The 24,868-nt window shown below is 32.0% G+C and overlaps 3 protein-coding genes across 4 annotated transcripts; 2 read left to right on the plus strand and 1 right to left on the minus strand.

The window, feature by feature from the left end:
- Positions 1-1,211: 1,211 nt before the first annotated feature.
- LOC25500438 (phospholipase D alpha 4) lies at positions 1,212-5,986 on the plus strand. Its single transcript, XM_024772238.2, has 4 exons — positions 1,212-1,410; positions 1,986-2,546; positions 3,322-4,501; positions 5,295-5,986. The coding sequence occupies exons 1-4, from the start codon at positions 1,324-1,326 to the stop codon at positions 5,726-5,728; spliced, it is 2,262 nt and encodes a 753-aa protein (XP_024628006.1). The 5' UTR covers positions 1,212-1,323; the 3' UTR covers positions 5,729-5,986.
- A 350-nt stretch (positions 5,987-6,336) lies between these two features.
- LOC25500439 (calcineurin B-like protein 10) lies at positions 6,337-12,137 on the plus strand. The gene is made up of 9 exons (XM_013588856.3): positions 6,337-6,494; positions 6,627-6,816; positions 6,940-7,022; positions 8,234-8,293; positions 9,116-9,224; positions 9,327-9,379; positions 10,858-10,938; positions 11,018-11,130; positions 11,712-12,137. Exons 1-9 carry the CDS (start codon positions 6,471-6,473, stop codon positions 11,770-11,772), a joined length of 774 nt encoding a protein of 257 aa, XP_013444310.1. The 5' UTR covers positions 6,337-6,470; the 3' UTR covers positions 11,773-12,137.
- Positions 12,138-13,548: 1,411 nt separating this feature from the next.
- On the minus strand, positions 13,549-18,221 carry LOC25500440 (3-epi-6-deoxocathasterone 23-monooxygenase CYP90D1). 2 transcript variants are annotated; one of them, XM_013588857.3, is made up of 8 exons: positions 17,670-18,218; positions 17,128-17,452; positions 16,247-16,396; positions 15,923-16,168; positions 15,320-15,409; positions 15,047-15,232; positions 14,626-14,747; positions 13,549-14,087 (listed from the first exon to the last, which is right to left on the minus strand). In XM_013588857.3, exons 1-8 carry the CDS (start codon positions 17,882-17,884, stop codon positions 13,997-13,999), a joined length of 1,425 nt encoding a protein of 474 aa, XP_013444311.1. In that variant the 5' UTR covers positions 17,885-18,218; the 3' UTR covers positions 13,549-13,996. The 2 variants fall into 2 exon arrangements, with proteins under 2 accessions (XP_013444311.1, XP_024628007.1); XM_024772239.2 differs by lacking the exon at positions 16,247-16,396 and having other exon boundaries at positions 17,670-18,221.
- Positions 18,222-24,868: the final 6,647 nt, after the last annotated feature.

The raw sequence follows: 24,868 nt of genomic DNA on the forward strand, positions 1-24,868 counted from the left end.
TCCAGTTTAATTTATACATAATAGATATTTCGGTCTACAAAAAAGTTTATATATCTGATTCAAATTGGATTAAATAGATAATTTTTATTGACTTAAATACCTCTTATAAATAGTATCACAATTTTATTTTTTTTTAAACACAAATAGTATCACAATGTTTACTAAAGTAGATCATGTACATTATTAAACTTACTATTTTTCTATCCTGAGCCACGAAAGTAGAGGTGAAAAACAACGAGTAATTATCGGGGATCAATTTAGTAACCCATGTTTCATGTCAAACAGGTTGTGGTTTTTAGTATTTGTTTTTCTGTAAACGACAGAGAGTAGAAGTAGTAAGATGATTGGATAGTGGGATACAAAAACTCATCTTTGCTTTATTTCATCTCTTGAAATGATCCCACACTTTCCAACTAATCACACTACATTTTGTAGTGACAGCAGATCATGGCTCGAGAGTCGAGAAGCTTAAGGCAAGTGAGAGCATAAGCCTTAAACCCCACCTTCATCTCCCATTCCCTATTCAAAAATAGCAATAGTAGTGAATGTTTAGTATCATTTAGGTTTATCGAAATCACGGTGAGTCAATGTGACACGGTGATATCAAACATCCACGTAGTTTTATACTGATCTAAGACACTAATTCTCTAGTCAAATGTTATTTATTGTTGTCTAAATGTTTATATATTAATCAATTTGGTTTTACCTTCGTTATTAACGTGAAAACCTCTTTGATAGATGATATGTACATAATCTATGTAAGCATTTTTTGAGTCTTGAGGTTTGCATCATAATGGTAAGTCCCTCCAGATCCATCTCACCAAAATTTACTTTTATAAAAAAATAATATTTTACTGTCTTAATAAATCAGCAATTTTTAATTGATCAAGAATTCAAGATATGATTTAATAATGTACCGAAAATTATTATTACAGTTCTTGGTACGTAATAATTATTGTTTCAAGTATTTTTACTTGTACTTATTGATTACGGTAAATTCATACCGTGATTCAGGCTCAAGAAACTTTAGCTTCAAAGCTAAAACTTGTAATAGCAAATACTTCAAGGTTGGATTGGGTTTGTATGTGAGTGCAAAGTTATACAAGTCTTCTCTAGTTGCTAACTTTCAATTGAATTCCAAGGTTCCATTTAAATTTTCTTTTACAACTAGTAACTTAACTGGCTTATATATGTAAGGTAATATGCAATAATTGATAAAGGTAAATTGACTCAAATTATTTTTCATGTCTAAACAAATTCAATAGTTTTGTATCTCTCGGTTCATTTATTTGTTGTAAATATTTCAAGTAGTAAATTAAAGAAATGGAGGAGACGCCTACCCTTCTGCATGGAACAATTGAAGCTACCATCTTCAATGCCTCACCCTACACATCATTTTTCCCCTTCAATGTGAGTATCATTTCACACAAAAATACACAGACTTGGCACCTACGTATGTATAATGGTGTGGTCACAACTCACAAGTTTCCGATTCAGTTTTTATAAAATTCGAGAGTCAAACCAAAACCAACTCGATCAAATCCGAAATAGTTTTTATGACTTGAAACCCAAGATAAGACCTCACAAACCAAACCAGTTGACATTTACGTTTTTTTTTTTACATTTATATACCTTATATTTATCGATTGGTGAGACATGTAAGGATTAAATACCTTAGTTTCTTTCTATTTTTTAAGTTGTTGAATTTTGACTTTTAAGTGCTACATTGTTTTAAGAATAAAAAAATTATAACAACATAGTTTATGGTTTATGACCCAATCGAACTAGTTTGATTTGGGTATAACGAAAAAATTGTGTATTATTTTCCAACTCGAAAGAGAAAGAGAAAACATTGATGGGTTTAAGTAATGAATTTTGTCTAAACCAACCCTTGTAACCCCTATGTATTGTATATTGCTCTACTTTAAAAGTTTTTTGGTGTAATCATAAACTCATAACATTGCATGAATTTCCCCTATTTTCAGTGCATATGTTCAAATGGAGAGCCTGCTTATGTAACCATCAAAGTAGATAACAAGAAGGTTGCAAAAACAAGCAAAGAAAGAAACCGTATTTGGAACCAAACCTTTCATATTCAATGTGCTCATCCTTCTGAATCAGTTATCACCATTACATTGAAAACATTAGATTCAAATTTAGGAAAGTACCATATCAAGGCCCAACAACTTTTAAAGGAAGGAAGTATAATCAATGGAATATTTCCTCTCCTCATGGAAAATGAAAAACCAAACCCTAAACTTAAATTGAAATTTATATTATGGTTTAAGCCTGCAAAATTGGAACAAAGTTTGGCAAAGGTACTAAGCAATAATGAATTTCAAGGGTTAAAGGATGCAAAATTTCCACTAAGGTCTAATTGTCAAGTCAAACTTTATCATGATGCTCATCATTCTCCTACCTTCCAACCTCCCTTTGATCCATGTGGTACTCCAAAAAATTTATGGGAGGATGTTTATAAAGCCATTGAGGGTGCAAAGCATATAGTTTATATTGCAGCTTGGTCCCTAAATCCCAAGATGGTTTTGGTAAATTTACTAACTCTGCATTTTTTATTTCACTTTTAAGAGAGTCAAAAGTAATTCTAAAGAGTAAAAATTTATTTTAATTTCATTGAAGGTTCACAATTAGAATTGGTTTTGCATACAAGATTGATTGTATCTTTTTTTCGACGAAAAAAAAAATGGATTCTAACTCGAAGCTAGAATATGTAGCTTTGACTTCTAAATATAATTTTTACACTATATATTGATAATTTTATCTTAAATCCACTTTTAATTAAAGTCAATTTTTGCGATTCACATGCATATTGAACTTTGTAGTGACAAAAATTCATTTTAAATTGATTGATTTTGTAAAATTGATTTTTGCTAAAAGTGAGTTGAACAATTAATTTGAGGTTAACGGTTTAATTGTAGAGGTAAAAACTTCAAGTTAGAATCAATTCTAAAAGCAAACATACATGTTTAGATTCACTTTTTGGAGAGTCAAAAGTGTTTCTAAAGGCTTAAAATTGATTTAGTATGTTTGGAGCTTTTCAATTACAATTAATTTTGTCTTTATAATTGATTCTAACATAAAGCTATGATTTCTAAATTTTGTCTACAAACATGTTTTTTTATACTTGTTCAATTCATTTTCATGAAAATGAATCGTACATAAATCATTTTATCTTTAACTTACTTTTAAATACAATTAATTTTACAAAATTCATTCTACTCAAACACACACTAATCAATATCATTTCATATTTAGTTTTTACAATGATCATACATTGTTTGAGCGTCTTTGCTTATTTGACAGGTAAGAGATCCACATACAGAAATCCAACATGCTAGAGGAATGATTTTGGGTGAGCTATTGAAGAAGAAAGCAGATGAAGGAGTGGCTGTGAGAGTTATGATTTGGGATGATGAAACATCATTGCCCTTTATTAAGAACACACATGATGAGGATGCTGTTACATATTTCAACCACACAAAAGTAATATGCAAAAACTGTCCTAGATTACACCACAAATTCCCAACACTATATTCTCACCATCAGAAAACTATCACAGTAGACACCAAAGTGCCTAAATCTGTTAGTGATAGACAAATTATGAGCTTTGTTGGTGGATTAGATTTGTGTGATGGTAGATATGATACTGAACAACATTCATTGTTTCAAACACTCATTAAGGAATCACATTGTTATGATTTTTACCAACCAAACATTCAAGAAGCAAACCTTAACAAAGGAGGACCAAGAGTGCCTTGGCATGATGCTCATGCTTGTGTTATTGGTGAGGCTGCTTGGGATGTGTTAACAAATTTTGAGCAAAGATGGACAAAGCAATGCGATCCTTCGCTTCTAGTCCCTACGAGCACCTTGGTTAATCTCATTCCTCAAACAAACTCAAACACTTCAATAGAAACTAATTGGAAAGTTCAAGTTTATAGGTCTATTGATCATACTTCTGTTGATGATTTTTGTGGAAATTTCAATGTGGAGAGTACTATCCATGAAGCTTATGTTGAAGCAATTAGGCATGCTGAGAGGTTTATATACATTGAAAACCAATACTTTATTGGAGGATGCCAATGGTGGGGAAAAGATAAGCAATGTGGATGCACAAATCTAATTCCAATTGAAATTGCACTTAAGGTGGTAAGTAAGATCAAAGCAAAAGAGAGATTTGCAGTGTATATAGTTATACCAATGTGGCCAGAAGGAGTGCCTGAAAGTGAATCTGTTCAAGATATATTGCATTGGACAAGAGAAACTGTGGCAATGATGTATAGATTGATTGGTGAAGCAATTAAAGAAAGTGGTGAAATAGGACATCCAAAAGACTACTTGAATTTCTTTTGTCTTGCAAATAGGGAGCATAAGGGAAAAGGAGAGTATCTTCCATTGGATTCTCCTTATCCTGAAACACAATACTGGAATGCACAGAAAAATAGAAGATTCATGGTTTATGTTCATTCCAAGCTCATGATAGGTAATATTATTATTCTGTTAGTGTTTATTTATCATTATTTTATTTTCCACTTTTTGGTCTTTACATGTACATTACTCAAAGGAAATTTGCATACTTGTGTCCCCGACCTCAACTCGGTTGCACCGTTATTCTGAGGTATTATCCATTTTTGAGTCTTGTGTGAGGTATCACAATTTTGTCTTTAGTTAAAAGACATTTAGGTGGGTTGAGAAGAGTAAGTGTCTATAAACCACTCTTAGCTTCGATTTCCAAATAACGTGGGACTAAAGGTTATGTCAACCCTCGCGTGTGGCTTAAGTCCTTCTAAAATCTAACTTCCAAGTATTTTTTGAGGTATTGTTTGTTTTTGGTCTTGTGAGCTCTCACGATTTTGTCCTTAATTAAAAGACGTCTCGGTGGATTGAGAAGAGTATATGTTTGTAAACTATCCTTAGCCTCGATTATCATGAAATTTGAAATTTTTGGTGAACCGAAAGAAACACATGGTGATAATGACTAATAATAAACTTACAGGTGTTTTTACCTTTTTGAATTCATGCACCTCTTCTTCACCAAATTCATTTCCAATAATTTTTTTTCTCAAGGCATGTAATAGTTAGTGTTTTTTTTTTTACTATTTCAAATTTACATAATGTTTAAAATATGACATAATAACCAATAATTGATTCTGACTCAGTTTATATAAGGATAAACAAGCAAGTAATTTTGTGCAAATATTAAATTGTAGCTTAAATTTTATGGATATTTTTGTTTGACAAAAGTACTGTTTTTTTGCATGTATGTATGTCACCAGTGGATGACATGTACATATTAATAGGTTCAGCTAATATGAACCAAAGATCCATGGATGGAAAAAAGGACACAGAGATTGCCATAGGATGCTTTCAATCTCAAGATGAACTTGAGAAACAAACAAACCTTGGTGATGTTCATGCATACAGAATGGCACTATGGTATGAGCACACAAATAGTGTTGATGAATTATTCTTAGAGCCACAGAGTTTGGAATGTGTGAAAAGAATGTGTTCAATTGGAGATCAAATGTGGGAAATCTACAGCAATGAAGAAATTGTAGACATGGAAGGTGTGCACCTTGTTACTTATCCAATGAGGGTAACACAAGAAGGGTATGTGAAAGACTTGAGTAATGGAGTTTATTTTCCTGATACAAATTCTCTAGTGAAAGGGAAGAGATCTACATTGTTGCCCCCTAACTTGACCACTTAGGATCAAATTTGGTGCACTGTTTATAATTTCAAAAATTGCTTTAAAACAAATTTGACATAAAATACAATGTAATCATTTTTATCTATAAATTGAAGAAGAATATGGATCTCATACTTTTCACAACAATTAGTTCTATCTATAGACATATTTATCATCACTTCTTGCTTGATCTGAGTAATATAGAAAAAATTATTCATAATTCTCAGTCCAAAATATAACCAATATATTTCCAAAACACTATTTTTATATCAACGGTACGTAACTACTCTATTATTATTAGTTTTGGTTTTTCCTAAATTATTCTTCCAAAAGTAGTCATATTTTAGATGGATTGGATACTAAATGTGTACATATCCTAAGTAGGGGTGTGCAAAAATGTGATTAACTGAATTGTATCCATAAACTATTTAATATGGTGCAATTTTTTTGTGGTTCAATTTGATTCAATTTATGGATACAATTCAGTCAACCACATTTTTGCACCTTAGGATAATTTTTACCCGTTCAACAAAATATTTTTTCACAGCCAAATTAGAGAGTAATAAAATGTAGTATAATTTACTTTTGTAAAAAAAAAAAATGTATAATTTAGTAAATAATTTTTATTTTATAAGTAAAAACATGACATAAGCCGAAAGTGGAAAAGTTTGAATTCTGAATCCAATCCAAATCCATCGAAAAAGACAAAAATAAATTTGGATCGTGATCCCTTGAAGAATAAGTTTTGCAATGCTAAGTTGACATGGAAGAAAACTCTCAATCTCTGGTAAATTCAATTTTCTTATTAACCTTTCATATATATTTCAATTTCTGATTCATTCATTACCCAGAAATTCAATCATCATCATTATCATTATTCTTGATTTCGAATTTGTTCTTTATCATTCATATTCATTAGGGGTCGAGGTTGACGATTGGAGAAACACTATGTATGGTGTGCATTCCATTGATTGGAATAGCTGAAGCTTTGTTTTGCAGCTTAGCTGGTTGCTTCGATTTCCGTAGTTCAGAGCTGAAGAAGAAAGAAAAAGAGAAGAAGATGTTTTCTACCTTCCAAGAGATTCTCGCACTCGCTAACGATTCTCCTTGTTCGTTTCTTCATTCTCTTTCATCTTTTTTTGTTTGTTTAGGAAATGATTATTACTACTATTTTTAATTTATTTGTTTTGTTTTAATCTTGTAGTAATTGGTATGATTTTTGTGGAATGCAGTTAATGTGAATGAAATTGAGGCGTTGCATGAGTTGTACAAGAAGTTGAGTTGTTCAATCATCGACGATGGTCTCATCCACAAAGTAACTAACTAACTAACTCTACTTCTTTAATTTAAGTCTCATTTTCAATTTGATTTATTCGAGTTTATCTACTGACGCAAGCATTTGTGAGGCTGGTAGAGTTTATAAAAACAGCTTATGACTTTGTCCAAACACATTTTCAACTTATTTTTGTAAGATTTCTAGGTTAGCTTATAGCTTATATATGACTTTGGCACTATTTGGATAAACAACTTATTTGCAGATTAAAGAATAAGTGCTTATCATGATAACCACTTGTATATAAGCTATTTTTATAGTAAAGTACAAAATACAGTTATGTTGTTGGTTTTCATAAGCTTTCTTGCAAAAGAAGCTAAAAATAGTTTGTGAGCAATGCCATAAGTTTTTTTTAATAAGCTCTCATAAACAATCTCACAAAACTTATGCTAGTAGTTAAGCTCTAATAATCCAATGGAAATTTATTGTTTTGGCCCCTTCACCCCACTCATATTTTGAAATTGATGGTATGAGATAAAAAAGTAGAGGTTTCTCATTGGATGTGAATGTAAAACTGAATTACACTGGTAGTGTATGCCTGTTATAATTCTATTTATTTAGTGACTGAACACTCAATTCCATCTTTTCATATTGTGGTCGCATTAGTCGTCTCACAACTTTTTTGCACCATGTAATGTTCTGAAATATTTTGTCATCAATTTTGATATCCTCCAAATTATTTGGTGAAAAATGAATCTGGATCCTTTGAAGTCAAAATGCTGCTAAAGCTGTCTCCATCTACAATGTTAGTTGTTGGACCAATCTACCAGTTGAGACATTAAGTCAAGTGTTAAATTAATCGAGTTATTGGCATTTACATTTTTCGTTTTTGAGTCCTGCCGGAACATTTTGGCCACCGAGGATCCATGTTGTTGAAAAATTCTTTGAAGGGCTATTTATGGCAATGCTTTAATCTATGAGGGGCTAATTTGGTGAGACTAATCTTTAGAAGACTATCTTTGTGACACTCCGATCTTTAATCCACTGAATCATCCATTTACTCCTTATTTATTATTATCAGTACAATGCATATTCTTATACAATGCTCTAAGTACAATGCTTTGTGCTGTTTTTAAAAGACAAAAAACTGTGTTTGGTGTCGACTCTGTTAGGTTTATCATTACCAGCACCAGTGTTGAATTTCTGGTCAGATAGCACTGTTTTAACTCTTTTTTCATTTTCCCTCTATGAAGGAAGAGCTTACATTGGCACTATTGAAGACCTCAGTTGGCAAGAATCTTTTCCTTGATAGGGTATAAGCATTTTCATAATTGTTATTGATTCTCTTTTTGTTTTTTGTTTTCTTGATATCATTTGCGAGGGTATATTGTATTAAGGAAGTCAATTTTTTGATTTGCAAGGAAAACACCTGTTAGGAACCCAATTTTTGTATTCAAGTAGGACGAAATATATTCACACTCTACTTTCATTTTGTTCACACCACTCAATCTATTCCTACTGGTACTTTTCACCCTGGGAATTGTAAAATAAAACCCCAAAGCATATTCAATCTTAATTGTTTATATTTTTAAGTCCTAATCGTTGCCTTGCCTCACAAACTTAGGTCTTAAATTGTTGTGATGGATTGATATAGCTTCCTAGTTTTTGTTCTCTAAGTAGAACTCTCTAAAAGATCAAATACATATTTTTCTTTTGTCAGAGATATTGCAAAATGTATCTTACAAATTGACAGATGTAATTCTAATGTTTTAATATCTAATTTTTCATTGTTTCCCATGTATTATATCCCAGTGGTATGAGATGATGTTCTATGTGTATTCTCCCCATTTTTCGTTTTTTTTTATGCTTGGATCCAAGGGTTTTAGAAAGAAAGAAAGGATAAAATTTTCATTTTTGAATCAAAAGTGATATAATATTTGTATAAAAGTATCCAAGGGAATGGGGCATTAAGGTTGTGTTAATCTATCATTTTAGACAGATATACGTCTATACTTGATATGCGGAATGATATGTTGTGTTATGATTATTCTTCCTTTTCTTTTCTTTTTTGACGTTGACTATTCTTCCTTTGTATGTATAATTGAGTACGTTTGGTTGTTTGTAAAATTTCCCAGGTCTTTGATCTCTTTGATGAAAAAAAGAATGGCGTTATAGAATTTGAGGAGTTTGTGCACGCTCTCAGTGTCTTTCATCCTTATACTCCATTGGAAAAGAAAATTGATTGTAAGACTTCAGTAAGCATCTTGCAGTTGTATTTTCATATTATTTGTTTAGTACCATCTGTATGGATTAAAGATCAATTATATTTTCCTGGTTTGCTTGCAGTTGCTTTTAGATTGTATGACTTGAGACAAACTGGATATATTGAACGAGAAGAAGTAAGTATCTTGGCATATTTATCCTAGAATAATATTGCTCTAGAATTTTCTTAATGCAACATCGATTAAATTGGGGTCTCATATATCTTCAGTGACAAATATGGGAAAATATTTCTTCCAAAAAAAAAAAGGGAATATATTTGTATAGAATCATTATTATTATTTTTGATGAACTTTGACTTAATCTTATTGAAAATTCTACCTTCCCACGTGTTCTAAATTGTCACATGTTGACCAAGTTTTTAGGAACTAGTATCTACATTAACAACCAACTAAAGAGAAAAATAAGGCTGGCTTTGACTAATTTTTCTGTTTTATTCTCTGAAGCTCACCTATATAGTTGCAATATAGAGAATTACAGAAGTGACAATTTTTACTAAATTATCACCACACAACCATTTTTTAGTTAAATCAAAATTATATTATTTCTTTCAGTGTAACCATATCCTATATACACTTTTGTAACCAAAAAAAAAAAGAAAATCCTATATACACTTTCATTTCATAAATGGCGTTAACATAAGCTTCATCATTGATTCAAATAAGTCCTTGGGTTACCTTATGATTATTTCTTGTGTGAGGAACCTGTATTCTGAGGGAGTTGCGCAATCTTGCGAATAATTCCTTAAGATTGTTGATGCTGATGGCCGAAAGATGAAAAACCTGAAGCCAAATTTTTCGGTCAATAACTCTGAAAAATGAAATCCTCTTTTATGTTCAAGAGATCCCTAAATACAATCCCCATAAATAAATTCAAATTTTATTTAGTGGGGAGAAGATGAAACAGCAACATCGCCGATACTATGCTCAAGCTGACAGCTTCATTTCTTCATGTCTCATTCAAGATCAGGCAACTTCATTTCTGATTCGAGATTTATCTTGAGGCATTGGCAATGGCATAACTTAGAAAAAATAAGCCTGTTGATATCTCCTTCCAAAGCTCGATGTTGGATTTGTCTTCGGCACGAGGAGGAAAGAGCTTAAGCAAGATTTGCAGCGTTGTCATGTCTACTAGAAAAATGAAATTAAAGCCTTGATTCCTTCTTGCGTTTATGATTGCGCCAGAGAGGTTGTCCACCGCAAGCATAAATGCTACAAATTTTGCTTGCATTCTTTCCTCCTTCTGCCGAAGACAAATCCAACATTGAGCACATTGAGCTTTTGAAGGAGATATCAATAGGCTCATTTTTTTCTAAGTTATGCCATTGCCAAATGCAGATAAATCTCGAATCAGAAATGAAGTTGCCTGCTTGGTTTGTGACATTCACACTTAGCTCGAGCGTAGTATCCATGGTGCTGCTGTTTCATCTTCTCCTTATCCAGGGTGCTACTGTTTCATCTTCTCCCTGCTAAATAAAATTTGTATTTAAAGTCGGTTCTTATAACCACCATGAGGGCCCTGCTTTTTTATATAGCTTGTTTCTCCCAATACTTATATGTTTACTAATGCTTGGATCTATTTTGTTATCCTTTTCCAGGTTCGGGAAATGGTGGTTGCCATTTTGTCAGAATGTGGTATGGATGTGGAAAATGAAATCCTTGAATCCATTATTGATAAGGTAATTGTTTGCTGGAACATGTGTTTCTCGTATGTTGTTTAAGTCTAATCCCTTAGGTAACATTTTAAAAAAAAAACAGACATTTCAAGATGCCGATGCTGACAAGGATGATAAGATCAGTAAAGAAGAGTGGAAAGCATTTGTCATTCGGAACCCATCACTCTTGAGGCACCTGACTCTTCCTGAACTGAAGTAAAATACTCCTCATACCTTACCTCTTTTAATTTTATTTATTTCTTCTTTGACACTTTTATTCCTGCCTTCGTCGTTCTTGTATTTACTTTTTTTCTCCCATATCTTATATAATTTGTAAATTTGTATTATATGAGTTGATCATTATATGTCTTCACCTCATGGGATGAGTGAATGAGAACGATTAGTATCCAAAGCATTAGCAAGTGCTGTATTGTTCAATTCACTACTTGCATAAATAGTCAGAATAAATATTAACATACTTAGACTACAGAGAAAGTGTTGAAATTTTAAATATGTACTTTTTTTTTCATTTTGGAAAAAAATCTTTGTCAGCTCTACAAACATGTCAAATTAAAATAATGAAGTCATGTATAAATCTGTTGATAAGGCCAATAAATTGTAATACGTGAATTTTGATGTATTGCTAATGTAAATTTGCTTTATACTCATTTCACCATCAATACAAAAGTCATTCTAGGCACCATTGCCAACATTTTGACAGTATTATGATTCAATGGTTGGATTGCATTGGTTTAGGACTGAATTCAAGCTTTAATTTTTGTATGGTCACTTGCCAGGGACGTAACCACTCTATTTACCAGTTTCATTTTCAACACTGGAGTTGATGATTTCCACTAGCAACTCATTGGCTAGTCAAAATCTGACATCAAGGAATTGAAGCTTGTTCTGTTTTGATGCCTCTGCTGTTGCTTCCCTGAGAATTAGATTATGGTGATTCCTTCTCCCATTGATTTGAAGATCAACCGGGCAAATTTTTTGAAAGTGGACAAATCCAACAAGTTTTGATTGAGTAAAGTGGTGCTCCAAAATCTTATCCAAACCGAGTGACCCGTTTAAATTGTATCAAATTGTGGTGCGCGGTGTATACCTTGGTTTGGTGCAGTGTACAAACATTTAAATGATTAAAATGTGATTTAGTATTAAAACAAACAATTTGTTGAATTTTATTGTGTTTAAATTATACATAGTCTCCATGTTGTAGATGCAATGACGCCTGAGGAGAATGGAACTGATAACAGAGACCAAGGAACTGTCGGTACCCATCTGGCACGTAACGTCATCAGAATAAAATCTCGCTGCAGTGTGATTGGGTCATCAAACAGCTATCATCGTTTTTGCTTGTCATTATAATCCAGGTTGGTGACTGAAAAGGTTAAAACACAGAACGCAGTTATACTTACAATTGCATTAGAACCAAATTGATGACTGATCAATGCAACCAATTACATGACAATTACATCGGCTTTCAGTCTTAATTAGTATTGTCTCTTAGGCTGCGTGTAGGAATCGGGAGGGGGAAGCGAGGGAAAGACTTATTACTAATATATTTTGTTTTTAGAGTATTATGAAAAGAGGTAACAAATTAATAAAATCTTTTTTAAGTTTTCCAAAACTCTCCAAAGTCCTTTAATTCATTTTGAGTTCTTCATAGGATAAAGCGTGGATGTCTTTTTTTAGGTGCTTTTGGGTAGTAATGTTTTTTTTTATGGTTTGTTAGTTATGTTAGAATTAGGTATTTTGATAAATAAATAAAATGTTCAAATAAGTCATTCCACAAAACTAACATGTAAAACAATTTTTTTAGAGTTGGATGCATTGTGTGGTTTCATGCCTAGTTGTTCCATCAAAGATGAATGGCATATTACACATTAGAATATTCAAAGGAGTTTAATAATTATGTACTGTAAAAAAGGTTTTACACGTCCATATAATTATTTTATTTCATTATGATGCCATTTTATTATATTCAAAGTTATATGTACCAAAGAAGATTTTCTTCAAAAAAAAAATGGACCGAAGAAGATAAATAAACAAAAGAATAAAAAAAAAGCTTGACGAGTTTAAGAATCACGGTTAGAACTAGATTTTAGAAAATTGATGCAATCATAGTTAAGTTGAGTTCCATCCAATGGTTTCATATTGGATTCCATGTCAGATAACAACTGATTAAATAAACTGAAAAATTCATAATCTATAAGTAGTGCAGTTTTCTGTTTGATCAAGAAACATTTTTCCCTTCCTAAGGTTTAAAAAAAGAACAAAGGGATAGGTTCAAAGTACAACTTTGTAGAAGAACGAATCAGAGTAAACGGGGAATCAAGAATCTGATACAGTTAGATTCATGATTGAAATGGGATAATTATTTACTACTAAAGTTTCCCATTTCAATCATCCTTACCTAAAGTATGAATAAATGCACTACTATATACAGTTAGATTCATGATTGAAATGGGACTATCAGCAACTTGTCCCATGATTATCAATATCATTGATTAATGGGACCCTTGAACTCAAACTACTATATTTCCAAGTCCACTTATTCATCTTATTAAATCCTTCCCTCCTAAAGAAAGGAAAAGGAGAAAAAGCAAAGTAAAGAAAAAACAAAGTAAATAAGAGAGAGAAAACAAAGTAAATAAGATGAAAGTGTTGTCCTTGTGCATGAGGTAGTAGCTCAGTGGTAACGGGTAAGAATTTAACCTTATAACTTCAATAGACAGAGTTCATAATCTCCTCAAATACAGTTATAAAATGATTATTAGTGTTGTCTCTTACGATCAACTTTTTCTTCCCTAGCATACCGGGTAAAATGGAAAAGCAAAATTAATGAAAAGTAAATACCTAATTCACGGGGTCCTTCAAAAGACAAAACTTTTTCTATTGTCTTTATTTGCAAAAGACAAATACAAAGAAACAAAAATGCTAGTGAAATTCTCCACACGTGTGTCTACATTAGCCAATTTTTCCTGGCCTCTCCATTTATCCTTTTTTATTGCCTTGTGTATTTTTCATATACTGTTTGTACTGTATCAGTATGTAGTAGTGGCTTCATACTTTCTGGCTAAGGTTCCACTCTCCTTACTAAGATAGGCATCTTTCTTTTCATTCTTACTGTGGGGAAGTTCACTATTGTATCTTCTTCTGCATACCATCTGCATGTGAAACATTAAATTTAAATGTCTAATATTCATTGAATTATATATTATATTTTTTTACTGAAGTCTGAAATTAGCTTAGTAGAGAAATTTTGCATAAAAATGCATCATAGGATTGTATACTATGCAGAATCAACCTAACAACAACAATAATGATGCTATACAAATTTGGTTCTGAACATCGGGTAATTTTGCTTCAATGCAAGAAAATAAGTAAACAGTCCCAAGAGACAGTAGTCAAATGTACTTGTCCAATGAAACACACAAATCTTACAACAAAGGTTAGGATCAAATGGCTTTTCTTTGTTCTGATGCAGCATTTAAAATCTATATGGCCCCCACAAACTTTACTAGTTGGATTCCATATTTGTCCATATGGAATTAGAAAGAGACATTTTTGCTATTATTCTATCTACTTGGACACATATGGAATCTGTGATTTCAGAAATTTTAGTGTCTGCTCTTATGTTATAATTTTGCCTCTGCTCCTAAGTTTAAGCAATATAACATTTAATAAGTATAGAATGATTATTACCTGAATTGAGTAACAAGGTGATGCAGAAAGATGGAAGCTTCCAACCTTGCCAAGTCAAGACCAGGACACAGCCTTTGTCCTCCTCCAAAAGGAGTGAAATTGTAACTGTTCATGTCCTTATCCTGAAAACCCCCCGTTACATTAATTTAACCTATACGTGTAGTAACATGAAAATGAACTATAAAGAAACTAGATTTGAATTGTATGCAATCGTCTAATCAAGATCGAACGGCGCAGATTTCAGTGCCGGTTTTATTTTTTTTAAATCCAAAATACCAAGCTTGAAATCAGGATTGTCTTATTTTGACCAGACAGTCCAAATGTGGCTATAACTGCATGCAGTCACAGGGTTGTGACTGGACAAAACCTATATCCATATAAACTATACCAAGATCTAAAGTGTAGAGGACTTTTCTCTTACTTGCCACCTCCATGGATTGAATTGATATGGGCACTCATAGTTTTTCTCATCTAGATGAACTGATCTAAAATTTGCAAACACACACCATCCTTGTGGTATTAAATACCCTTTTATTTCAACATCTTTTAAGGCCTTTCTCATAACACCATTTATAATATTTCCCATTCTCAAAGTTTCTGTGATTACCTGTATAAGTTGGGCATATAATAAGTCAGTTTAAAATTATGGATCATTTTTGTTTGTGTTTGACAAACACACTTGTGCTTGGCTTACTTTTTGAGTAAATGGCAATGATAAGTAATCATTCCAACACAAAGGCTTCCCAAGCTGATCTTTGAGTTTCTTGAGCTTTATATTCTCCACCTGTGAATCACCAAATTCAGTTACCAAAAGCTAATTAAGAAATCGTTTCAAGGAATTTTTTAAGGGCATGTGTTGCAATCACATACCATAACCATTGAGATTTTCAAAAACTTGGGTGAATGGGAGGAAAAATTGCACACGTTTCTACCACTAGAACTTTCAATCATTTATCTTGAGTTTCTGAGTATGATTGTGATGTTTCCGTTTTGATTGTTTATAGTCATATATAGCTAGTATAGAAAGGACATAACCTACCACTACCAGCCAATTTTGTCTATGGAAAAATTTCAAACTTCAATGACATAGATGAAAAGAAGCATAATGGTCACTCGCAAAATCTTGATTTTCTTTTAATAAAAAAAAAAATGTTATTCTAACTTTAGACTAGGCCATTAGGAGCCATCTGCATAACTTTTGACACGCAAATTTAGCATCAAATTCGACAACAATATAGAAGGTTAAACAATTCGTATGCGATTAATTATCTAAACGAGATGGTTAACACACATATACCGTCAATTGTTGTAAAGCAGGAGGGCATTCTGATAGGTATTTTGTAGCTAGAGTCATAAGAACTGGAACTGAGTCCTCTCCAGGAATCATCATATCAATAATATTATCTGCTATTAAATCATCTGTCAATTTCTCACTTGTATCATTAAGAAGGACATCCACTACATCTCTTGGAACTTCAAAGATGCCTTTATTTCTTTTAGCTTGGACAGTTTTTCTCACTAATTTCACCATTTTCTTTTTTGCCTGAAACCAAATGTGAAGTCATCATTACTTTCAGCAAAGCATGCTATATATGGTAGAAGAAATCAATCTCATTACTACCTGTAAAGATTGATAGAGTTTGGTTCCTGGTAGGTTTATTGGCAAAGACATTAGGCCAGAGATAAATTCCTGAAAATGTTTTTTTAGAAGTTCCATTTCTTCACCTGGTTCCAAACTAATCAATGCCTTAACCAGTACATGAAAGGCAATCTATGGACAAAAAAAGAAGAAGTGATTAATTGTTGGTGTTTTTTTTTTTGGTAGAAATTAATTGTTGGTGTAAGTATCTTGGAAAATAGTAAATTATTGTGAATCTCCTTTTTAATGCAGCATGGTTCCAGTAAAATGATTATGAACCCTATAAAGATAACTAAGATATATTTTTAATTTAAGTAGTTAATAATATCATGTTGAAACAAAGTTGGAATCAAAAGACGAGCATGTTTAAAATCACATTGAGTTTGACAAAATCATGATGATGTGGTGAGTTTGTTGAAGCTCCAAAGTGTAGCTTTTGTCAAAATCACGACGGCACACCATGATTTTTCCAAATTTATCTCTAATAATTTAAACATGCACTGCTAGATAGATAATTTGATCACCAATTATTACTTTTACAACTCATGCAAAAACATAAGAGAGAGGAGGGTCAATTTGTGACATGATTTTTGACTGGTTGCTTTCATATAAACAACTTGAACATAGAAAAAGGTGATATGCCAAATATATATTTAAGAGAAGGAACATGCAATTTTTGTTTTATCTTGTGTCAGTTGAATGGAACTCTTTTCAAGAAGTCACCGTGAGATTGAAGGTAAAATATTAGAGTTCAAACTTTGGAGATAGATTCTGACACCAACACACGTGGGAGAGAGAAGCAAACAAAGATAGTACAAACTCACACACACTCAGAAACTGAGGGGGAAGGAAACAGAGGTAACCTTTTTTGTTTCATCTTGTATGTATATAGGTTGGTCCTCTTTCCAATTTGCCATTGATTCTTGTACATACTTCTGCATATCTGAGGTAATCTGAACCTTTAACTGTTGAGACTTGAAGAAAGCACCAATAAGTCCATGTATTCTCCTTTGCAAGGTTCCATTGATGAGCAAAATAGAAGACTCTCCCATTAACTGCATCAATGACTTGGGATAAGAAGGAACAAAAACCTTTGCATCACTTTGTAGTATAAACTTATTCACATCTGCATCTGTTGAAACAATGGTAGGGCTTCCAAATATGTGTGACTTGAACACTTTACCATACCTGCAACAATTTGCAACAGCACACCACAAATCCTTGTCAAAAACAAACAATCTCGCGTGGCTTTTCTTATTTTTAATTAAAGTGACACTAACGACCATTTTACTGACAAACACACTTTCTATGAAGCTTTGTCTCTTGAGCTTCATAGAAAGGTAGCTATGCCAATGAATGAAAGTGAGTTAAACTAAAATGAAGTATTGTATGATGATGAACTTACATGGCGCATCGCTTGTTCATGAAGCTCTCAGGGCGGTCGGTGTAAGCACAAGAAACAAAATCTATGGTTTCACCAATAAAAGGCCATCCAAGAGTGCCTAGTGGAAGCTGATTTCTTTGTTTTGGTTTGAGCTTAAGACTAAGCCTGTTTCTGTAGTAGAGGATCAAAGTGCACAAGAAAATTGGTGTCACAAATAGAATCCAAGTAGTGTCCATTGTTTTTCTCACACTTTCTATGCTAGCTTTGGCTTAAATATGCAAATATACATAATCAATCATGTATATGGTGGACACAGCCGTAACCTAGTTATGCTTTATGATATATATAGATTTTTATGTGCATGTGTGTGTGCACGCGTGCAAGAGGGACATAGTAAGAGGTTTGTGAAGCATGAGCTTTCTTTCTTAAGTATAATAATTTTAGTTTCTGCAAATACGAGGTTTTTTTTTTATTTTAGTTTATGCAACAAAAAAAAAACAGTTATTTATTAGAAAGAATTTTCATTTTAACTCTAGAATCATTTCTTTTAGTCACTCATCTCACTCAGCCTTTCACACTCCCTACTTCCAACCTCCTATGGTGTTGAGAGAGAGAAGAAGATGAAGGTGAAGTAGACTTCACGTGAGAATATTAGTCATATGTGGCAACAATGACATGTCATTCTAGATGTGTCAAAGATAATATAAAAAAATAAAAATAAAATAAAAAAGATAAATCGTTGATATATCAAGTGTGAGTAAGAGTCTTACATTTGGAAAAGTGGATTTTGAATAAGATTTAAGTAAAGAGATCCATATATCTAATGTCTTTAGCTTTTGAACGAAGATGTGGTGTTCAAATAACTTATGTTTGCTCTCAGATCAATGTGATGATTTGCCAATATTTTAGGGCTTCTCCCATGGCCCCAACAATGTTATCAAAGTTGATAGTTTGATCAAAGGTGACCAACTTTTTGTATCGAAAATCTTTACCACAATGGGTTGGTTAGGCATTGTGTCCCGTTGAGCCAATGGCAGAGTAAATAAATGTGGATGAAAAAAATACCGCTCGAGGAGAAGTAATCCCAAATTAATGAATTGACTTGCACATGAGAATGAGAAGAATCTCACGAATTTAGAACCAAAAATGTATTTAGTGAATATGCTAATCAATTCAATTATATATTTTATTCTCGACAGAAGAAGAATTTTAGTGCTAACTTTGTACTTAATTGGGTCTCAGAACAGTGTACCTTAGCTATATTTTAAACTCCAAGAAAATATACACTATTCACTAATAATGTATCATATTTCAACTTTTTAAAAAAAGTTGTTAATGTAAGTAAAGTGAGATAATAAGATCTTTCATATTTTGAGATCTTTGAATATTTGTATTAATTGTTAATGCACGGTTGGTTTCTGCTTAGTTTATGATTTTGTTTCATGCTATACAAAGAATATAAGAAGAAGACCCCACTGAAGGTTATGATTGTTATTGCAAGGGCATGATTGTTGTTGTAACACATTAGATTTTGGCCCCCCCTTCATCCCTTTTCCTTTAATTCTTTGGCAATAGCAGCTGGGTGAGATCGTGCTTTCATGTGAAACTCAATAAGTCCAACCATGTTCTCAAGTTATCATCATTTCCTTCCTTTCTCTTATTATATGCTAGAGCCTAGAGGCCACATCTACCTTTCTTTCTCATTATAATATAAATTTGCTTATCTTTTCCCATCATTTGAATCCTTAAAATGTATTAGGCAATGGTACTGGGAGTATATTTTTCAAAGTTTAAACATTGTACTAGAACAATATAAAGTTTATATATCTTCTCGATTTTGATTCATGCTGCTGCATGTTTTCGTATTCACGCGGTCAATTATAGGCTAAATTGTATTTTTGGTCCCCTAACTATTTAGGTAGTATCGTTTTGGTCCTCTAATTAAAATTCGATTGATTTTGGTCTTTTAACTTCTTTCTGTTACACATTTTGGTCCTTTCTGTTAGTTTTAATTCAAAAACGTTAGATTTTCTTCATCTTCTTTTCCTCTTTTTCATTTTCCCATGATCTCCATCGACCTTTCAACAACAAGAATTCCATAAAAATTTCAGAAGAAAATGAAGAAAACCTAACGTTTTTGAAATAAAACTAACGGAAATGACCAAAATGTGCAACGAGAAGAAGTTAAGGAACCAAAATAAATCAAATTTTAGTTAAGGGACCAAAGCGATACTACCTAAATAGTTAAGGGACCAAAAATGCAGTTTAGTCATTATATCATTGTAGATTTCAAAATCAATTTTTAAAATTATTAAATTTGTTTGAACCCTAAACCTTAAATCCTACAACCATCGATGCAGCTGACTGTGTGAATACAATAAACCTTTTTTATTTAGCAAATGAATTTAAGAAACCTACGATTGCGAATAATATAAATTCATGTTTTCTTTAAAAAAAATTCTTTAATTAAAGTAAGACTGATACTACACTTGAATATTGTCGAATATGACTCATAGAAGTAATGCTGCAATCCAAACGACATGTATTTTAATACAAGTTGTACACTATCGTAAACCTATGCCATTGAAATAATTGAATATATTAATTTGTAATGCACGGTCGATACACATTATATATAAAATTCAATTGTAAATTCTTTCTATTTTATTACATGTGTATTTACAATTGAATGTGTTTTTCTAGAGGGTACATTGAGAGTCTGCATGGGCTACACACAACAATGGGTTTGCTACGAAGAGTTGCTCCAATATAGTGTTGGTTTTTGTTAGGAATCATGGAAACTATTGGAAATAACTTGAGCATCTTCATTCCGTATTGGCGGTAGCGCATCGCTACGAAGCTTAAAATGTTAGCCGAGCAAATGGAGGATGGTGATGTGTTGGTTTTTTTACAGTGGTCATGGCCGCAGAGTTAAAGGAAAGTCATAAATGGTCGTTTCAAACGGCGCGTCATTTTATATGAATATTTGTTGTTAAAAAGACTTCTAAAAAAATTATTACAAATATGACATTTTATAAGAAAAATATTTGTTGTTAAAAGGACCGAAATGTTATAAAGATTTATTACAAAAAACAGGCCCATTATGATTCGTTGTTATTTGAGGAAATTGAAAAAGATATGTGGTTTTAATTGAATTTTTTATTTGTTTTTGAAATACTTATGATTGTTTATGAGTTTGAAGGTGTGAATCTAAGTTTGAAACTTGATTATGAATTAAAAATAATAGAGGAGAAGAGCTCAAAGAACGGCCACGAATGACATAATTTCAAATGAAGATTTTGTGTTGTTGATTCAGTGAGAAGTGGGAGAGAGCGTATGATCTTGTGTTTGTATTTATTTTGTGTTTTGTGAATGAGAAAGAGAGAATAGAAGAGAGGAGAGAAGGAGGAAGGAGGAAGAGAAGGGAAGGAAAAAAAAACTCCACATCCAATTTTATTTTATTTTTATTGATTTTTTTTAGGTTTTTTTGAAATTCTTTAAAGAATGTATGAAGATGTTTATGAAGATGAAATAGGAAAGATGAACACAGGTATTAAAAATTAGATTTTGTTGGTGTAATGTTAGATTTGGTAGACATGCATGATCTAATGGTTGTAATTTTGAAAAGAAAAAAAATCAAACGGTTAATTATTTTTTTGAAGAAGCTAAATTGGTTCCGGGAGAATCGATCGTGAGACCTCGAGAAGGAGCGCACTCTCAGGTCTCAAGTCAATACTATCAGACAAACCCAAATGGTGGACAACTTACCGAGTATATCTACTCTAGACATTGGGTTAACGTTTTTGACGGAGATGATTTATTTGGCTAACGGAGTTTAACTTAAGGGAGCAAAATGTAATTTAATAAGTTATGGACCAAAATAAAAACACCAAATAAAATACACGATTTTTCACTTATTCTTGTAAAAGTTTTGTTTCACTAATTTGATCTTTGTTTGTTGTTAATTGGTTTGTTTTTGTTTTCATAGTCTTTGATGCTAGTTTGTTGTTGTCAATTATTGAGATGACAAACAGAAGACCAAATCACAAGAACTTTTTTTATCTAAGGAACCAAATTACAAGAACTAAACCGTAAAGTATTAGTATTACACCGACAAACAAAACTTGACCTCCCTAAAAAACACTTGGACCAAAATGTATAAGGATTTATTTACAAAAATGTTTTTAAATTTCAAAAGACCAATCACAGATCAAAATGAGGAAAAATAATCTATTTTGAAGAAAAATAATCTTATAAAGACAAATGAAAAACCGAATTATAAGAATTAAGAACCAACAAAATAGGTTTTTTTTTTTAGAGATGAACCAACAAAATAGGTGAGAACATATATTGTATATGCCGGCATCAATTACAACAAATGCAACTCTTTAAAAAAAAAAATATCCATCGCAAAAGAAAATAATTAATAGTACTTAAGTTTGGCTTTCTCTAAGGTACAAAAATAAAATAATTTTGCATCATATGGAAGTGTATTTTCACCAGTTAATCAATAAGTCTCATCTCATTTGATTAAATAGTGAGAATTATTAATCTAAAAGTAATTTGTGCATGATATAAAACGTACTCCCTTCGTTTTTAAATATAAGCAAATTTTATTTTTTAGGTTCATTCAATCAATGATGTATGTAGTCCATATTATGAACCACATACATCATTGATTGAATGAACCTAAAAAATAAAATTTGTTTATATTTAGAAACGGATGGAGTATCTAACATGCGCATATTATTCACTTACTAGTGGTTGGGTAAAACTTGCAATTTGCATGCATTCTAGTCTGCACAATGTCATGACAACATTCTTTTGGGGAATTGTGCATGCTTACACGAGTTCCATGTGATTCTCTAGTGCTCAACATATTGAATATGCTTGGTTTTGGAAGTTGGTAAATAACAATTGATAATAAATAAATACAGACAAGTTGATGATGAGGGAGGTCCAATGTATTGAGTATTGACCAAGAACATCGGTATATTATTCAGCAAATTGATCCTTCTACCAAAGTTGCTTGAATACAAAACAAACATATATCGTGTCTGTTTCACATGACTGTTTTATATGCCAAAATTTTGCATAACATATTAACATTAGTTACAAAAGCAAATATCTAAGAACCAAACACACGAAATTATAAGAATGGAGAACAAGTACAAAACAAAAATGGAGAATTATACCAAAATCTTTTCAAAAAGTTACAAATGTGAAAGTTTGATAACCCAACCTATTCTTAATGTACTCCCTCAGTATTTTAATATAAGTAAAATTGATTTTTTAGGTTCATTCATTTAATGATGTATATGGTCTATAATATGAACCACATACATAATTAAATGAATGAATCTAAAAAGTCAATTTTGCTTATATTAAAATATGGAGGGAGTACACGTTTCTCAAAACATCAAATAAATCATTCCAACAAGCATGAGAGGTTAAGGTTAAACTCTTATTTGCTAGGCTATCTACACAAGAATTACATTCGCTATAAGCATGTGTCACCATAAAATTCTTGTCATTTAGTCAATTTTTAGTCAACGTAAGACTAATCACTTATAGTGGAATTTTGGAAACCTCATTTTCAAGTTAAAGTAACTTGCATCACTACACTAGCGTCATTAACAACCAACAAAATATGTTTTCTTGCTCTAGAAAGACTTCCTATACAAGGGTTCATTATATCTTGAACCATGCATAATTTGTTGTATGCAAGTGTGTATTATATGTCCCACATCGGATAGAATAGTAAAGGTTGAACATCTTATAAGTAAGAGGACTCATAAACCCATTGCCTTAAGGTTTTTTGTAAGAGTGTGACGTCTCCCTCACTTGTGTGGTTGTTCAAGCCTCGATGTGGACCGTCCGCGGAACTCCCCCACTGACCCAACATAATTTCCAATCAAGTCAAACCATACATATGAATTTTAACAATCTTTCTTCGAATACGAGACTCTCATATCACTGCACGTGTATCATTGTTAGCAAGCGACAGAACCCAGAGTCTTGACTCAACAAAGGCTACAATGATCTTCCCTCGAAAGAAAAAAAAAAGGCTACAATGATCCGATTATTCTTGGATCCAAAAGGGGGGGTAAAATGAAACAGTGTGTGTAATGAAATTAATTAAATTACTATTTTTCTTATTTTTTGCCTATTTTTATGATGAAACAGCGAAGGGGAAATGACGATTCTTATACCTTTAATTAGAGGAGAAAAATTAGAGTATTAGATGAGATGGATTTGTGTTATAGTTCGTTCTCTCTTATTTCTTTGATTCATATCCATTGCTTCATTTCATGATTGCAAAATTCAAGCAAAAGGTAACAGCCAACTTTCACTTGTAGCATAGTAAAAAAATCGATTTTTTCTTGACCAAAAAAAAAAAAACAACCATTTTTTCTACATACAGTAAAATGATGAATGGGAGCAATGTGATCAACAGTAACGGGTTCTCCCCATCACCTTTTTAGGAACCTATGCACATAATAGTTATTTTTTGAAGATAAATAAACACTCTTTAGTTTTTTACCTTCATTTTTTTCTATATTTCTCTTCTTCTATATTGCATCACCAACTTATCACACAATTCTTTTTTTTTTTCTTTGTTTTAAGATGTATAAACCCTGAAGAGGTGTACACAAAATTGGTTACAAAATAAAAATAAAAAATAACTACCGTGTAGTAAACCTTTTTTATAACTTAATTGGAATTTTTATTTTACAACTTAATTGGTTACAAAATTTAAATTACTTCTCTATCGCAAAACTAACTACATGTGAAGTCAAATTAAATATCACTATAAGATTTCTATATTGCAACTCAAAGCGTAGACATGGAGTATTGGCATGAAAATCTTCCTTGCAAAAAGGAGCATGCCCTTATTGCTTCTTTACTACTCAAAGCAACATTGGCATTCATGGATAGTTAAGATACAATTTCTCAATTCGAGTGATCAAAACATATGTGCCTGAACCATGTGTCATTACTCATTAAAACTATTCTAAACATATGCGCCAATGTTTGAGATGAGGAAAAGAAATAAGTAACAAATTCTAAATTTATATTCATAAGCCATTAAATAAATGATAAGGAAGAAAAAGGAACTCAAATACATCTTGTACTCTTTCATGTAAATGAGAAGGAAGACTATGTTTTTATCTTCTACAACTCTACTTATCCTATTACACTTTTGGAAATCAAATACA

The sequence above is a fragment of the Medicago truncatula genome, chromosome 8 (assembly GCF_003473485.1).
Source record: "Medicago truncatula cultivar Jemalong A17 chromosome 8, MtrunA17r5.0-ANR, whole genome shotgun sequence".
NCBI lineage: Eukaryota > Viridiplantae > Streptophyta > Magnoliopsida > Fabales > Fabaceae > Medicago > Medicago truncatula.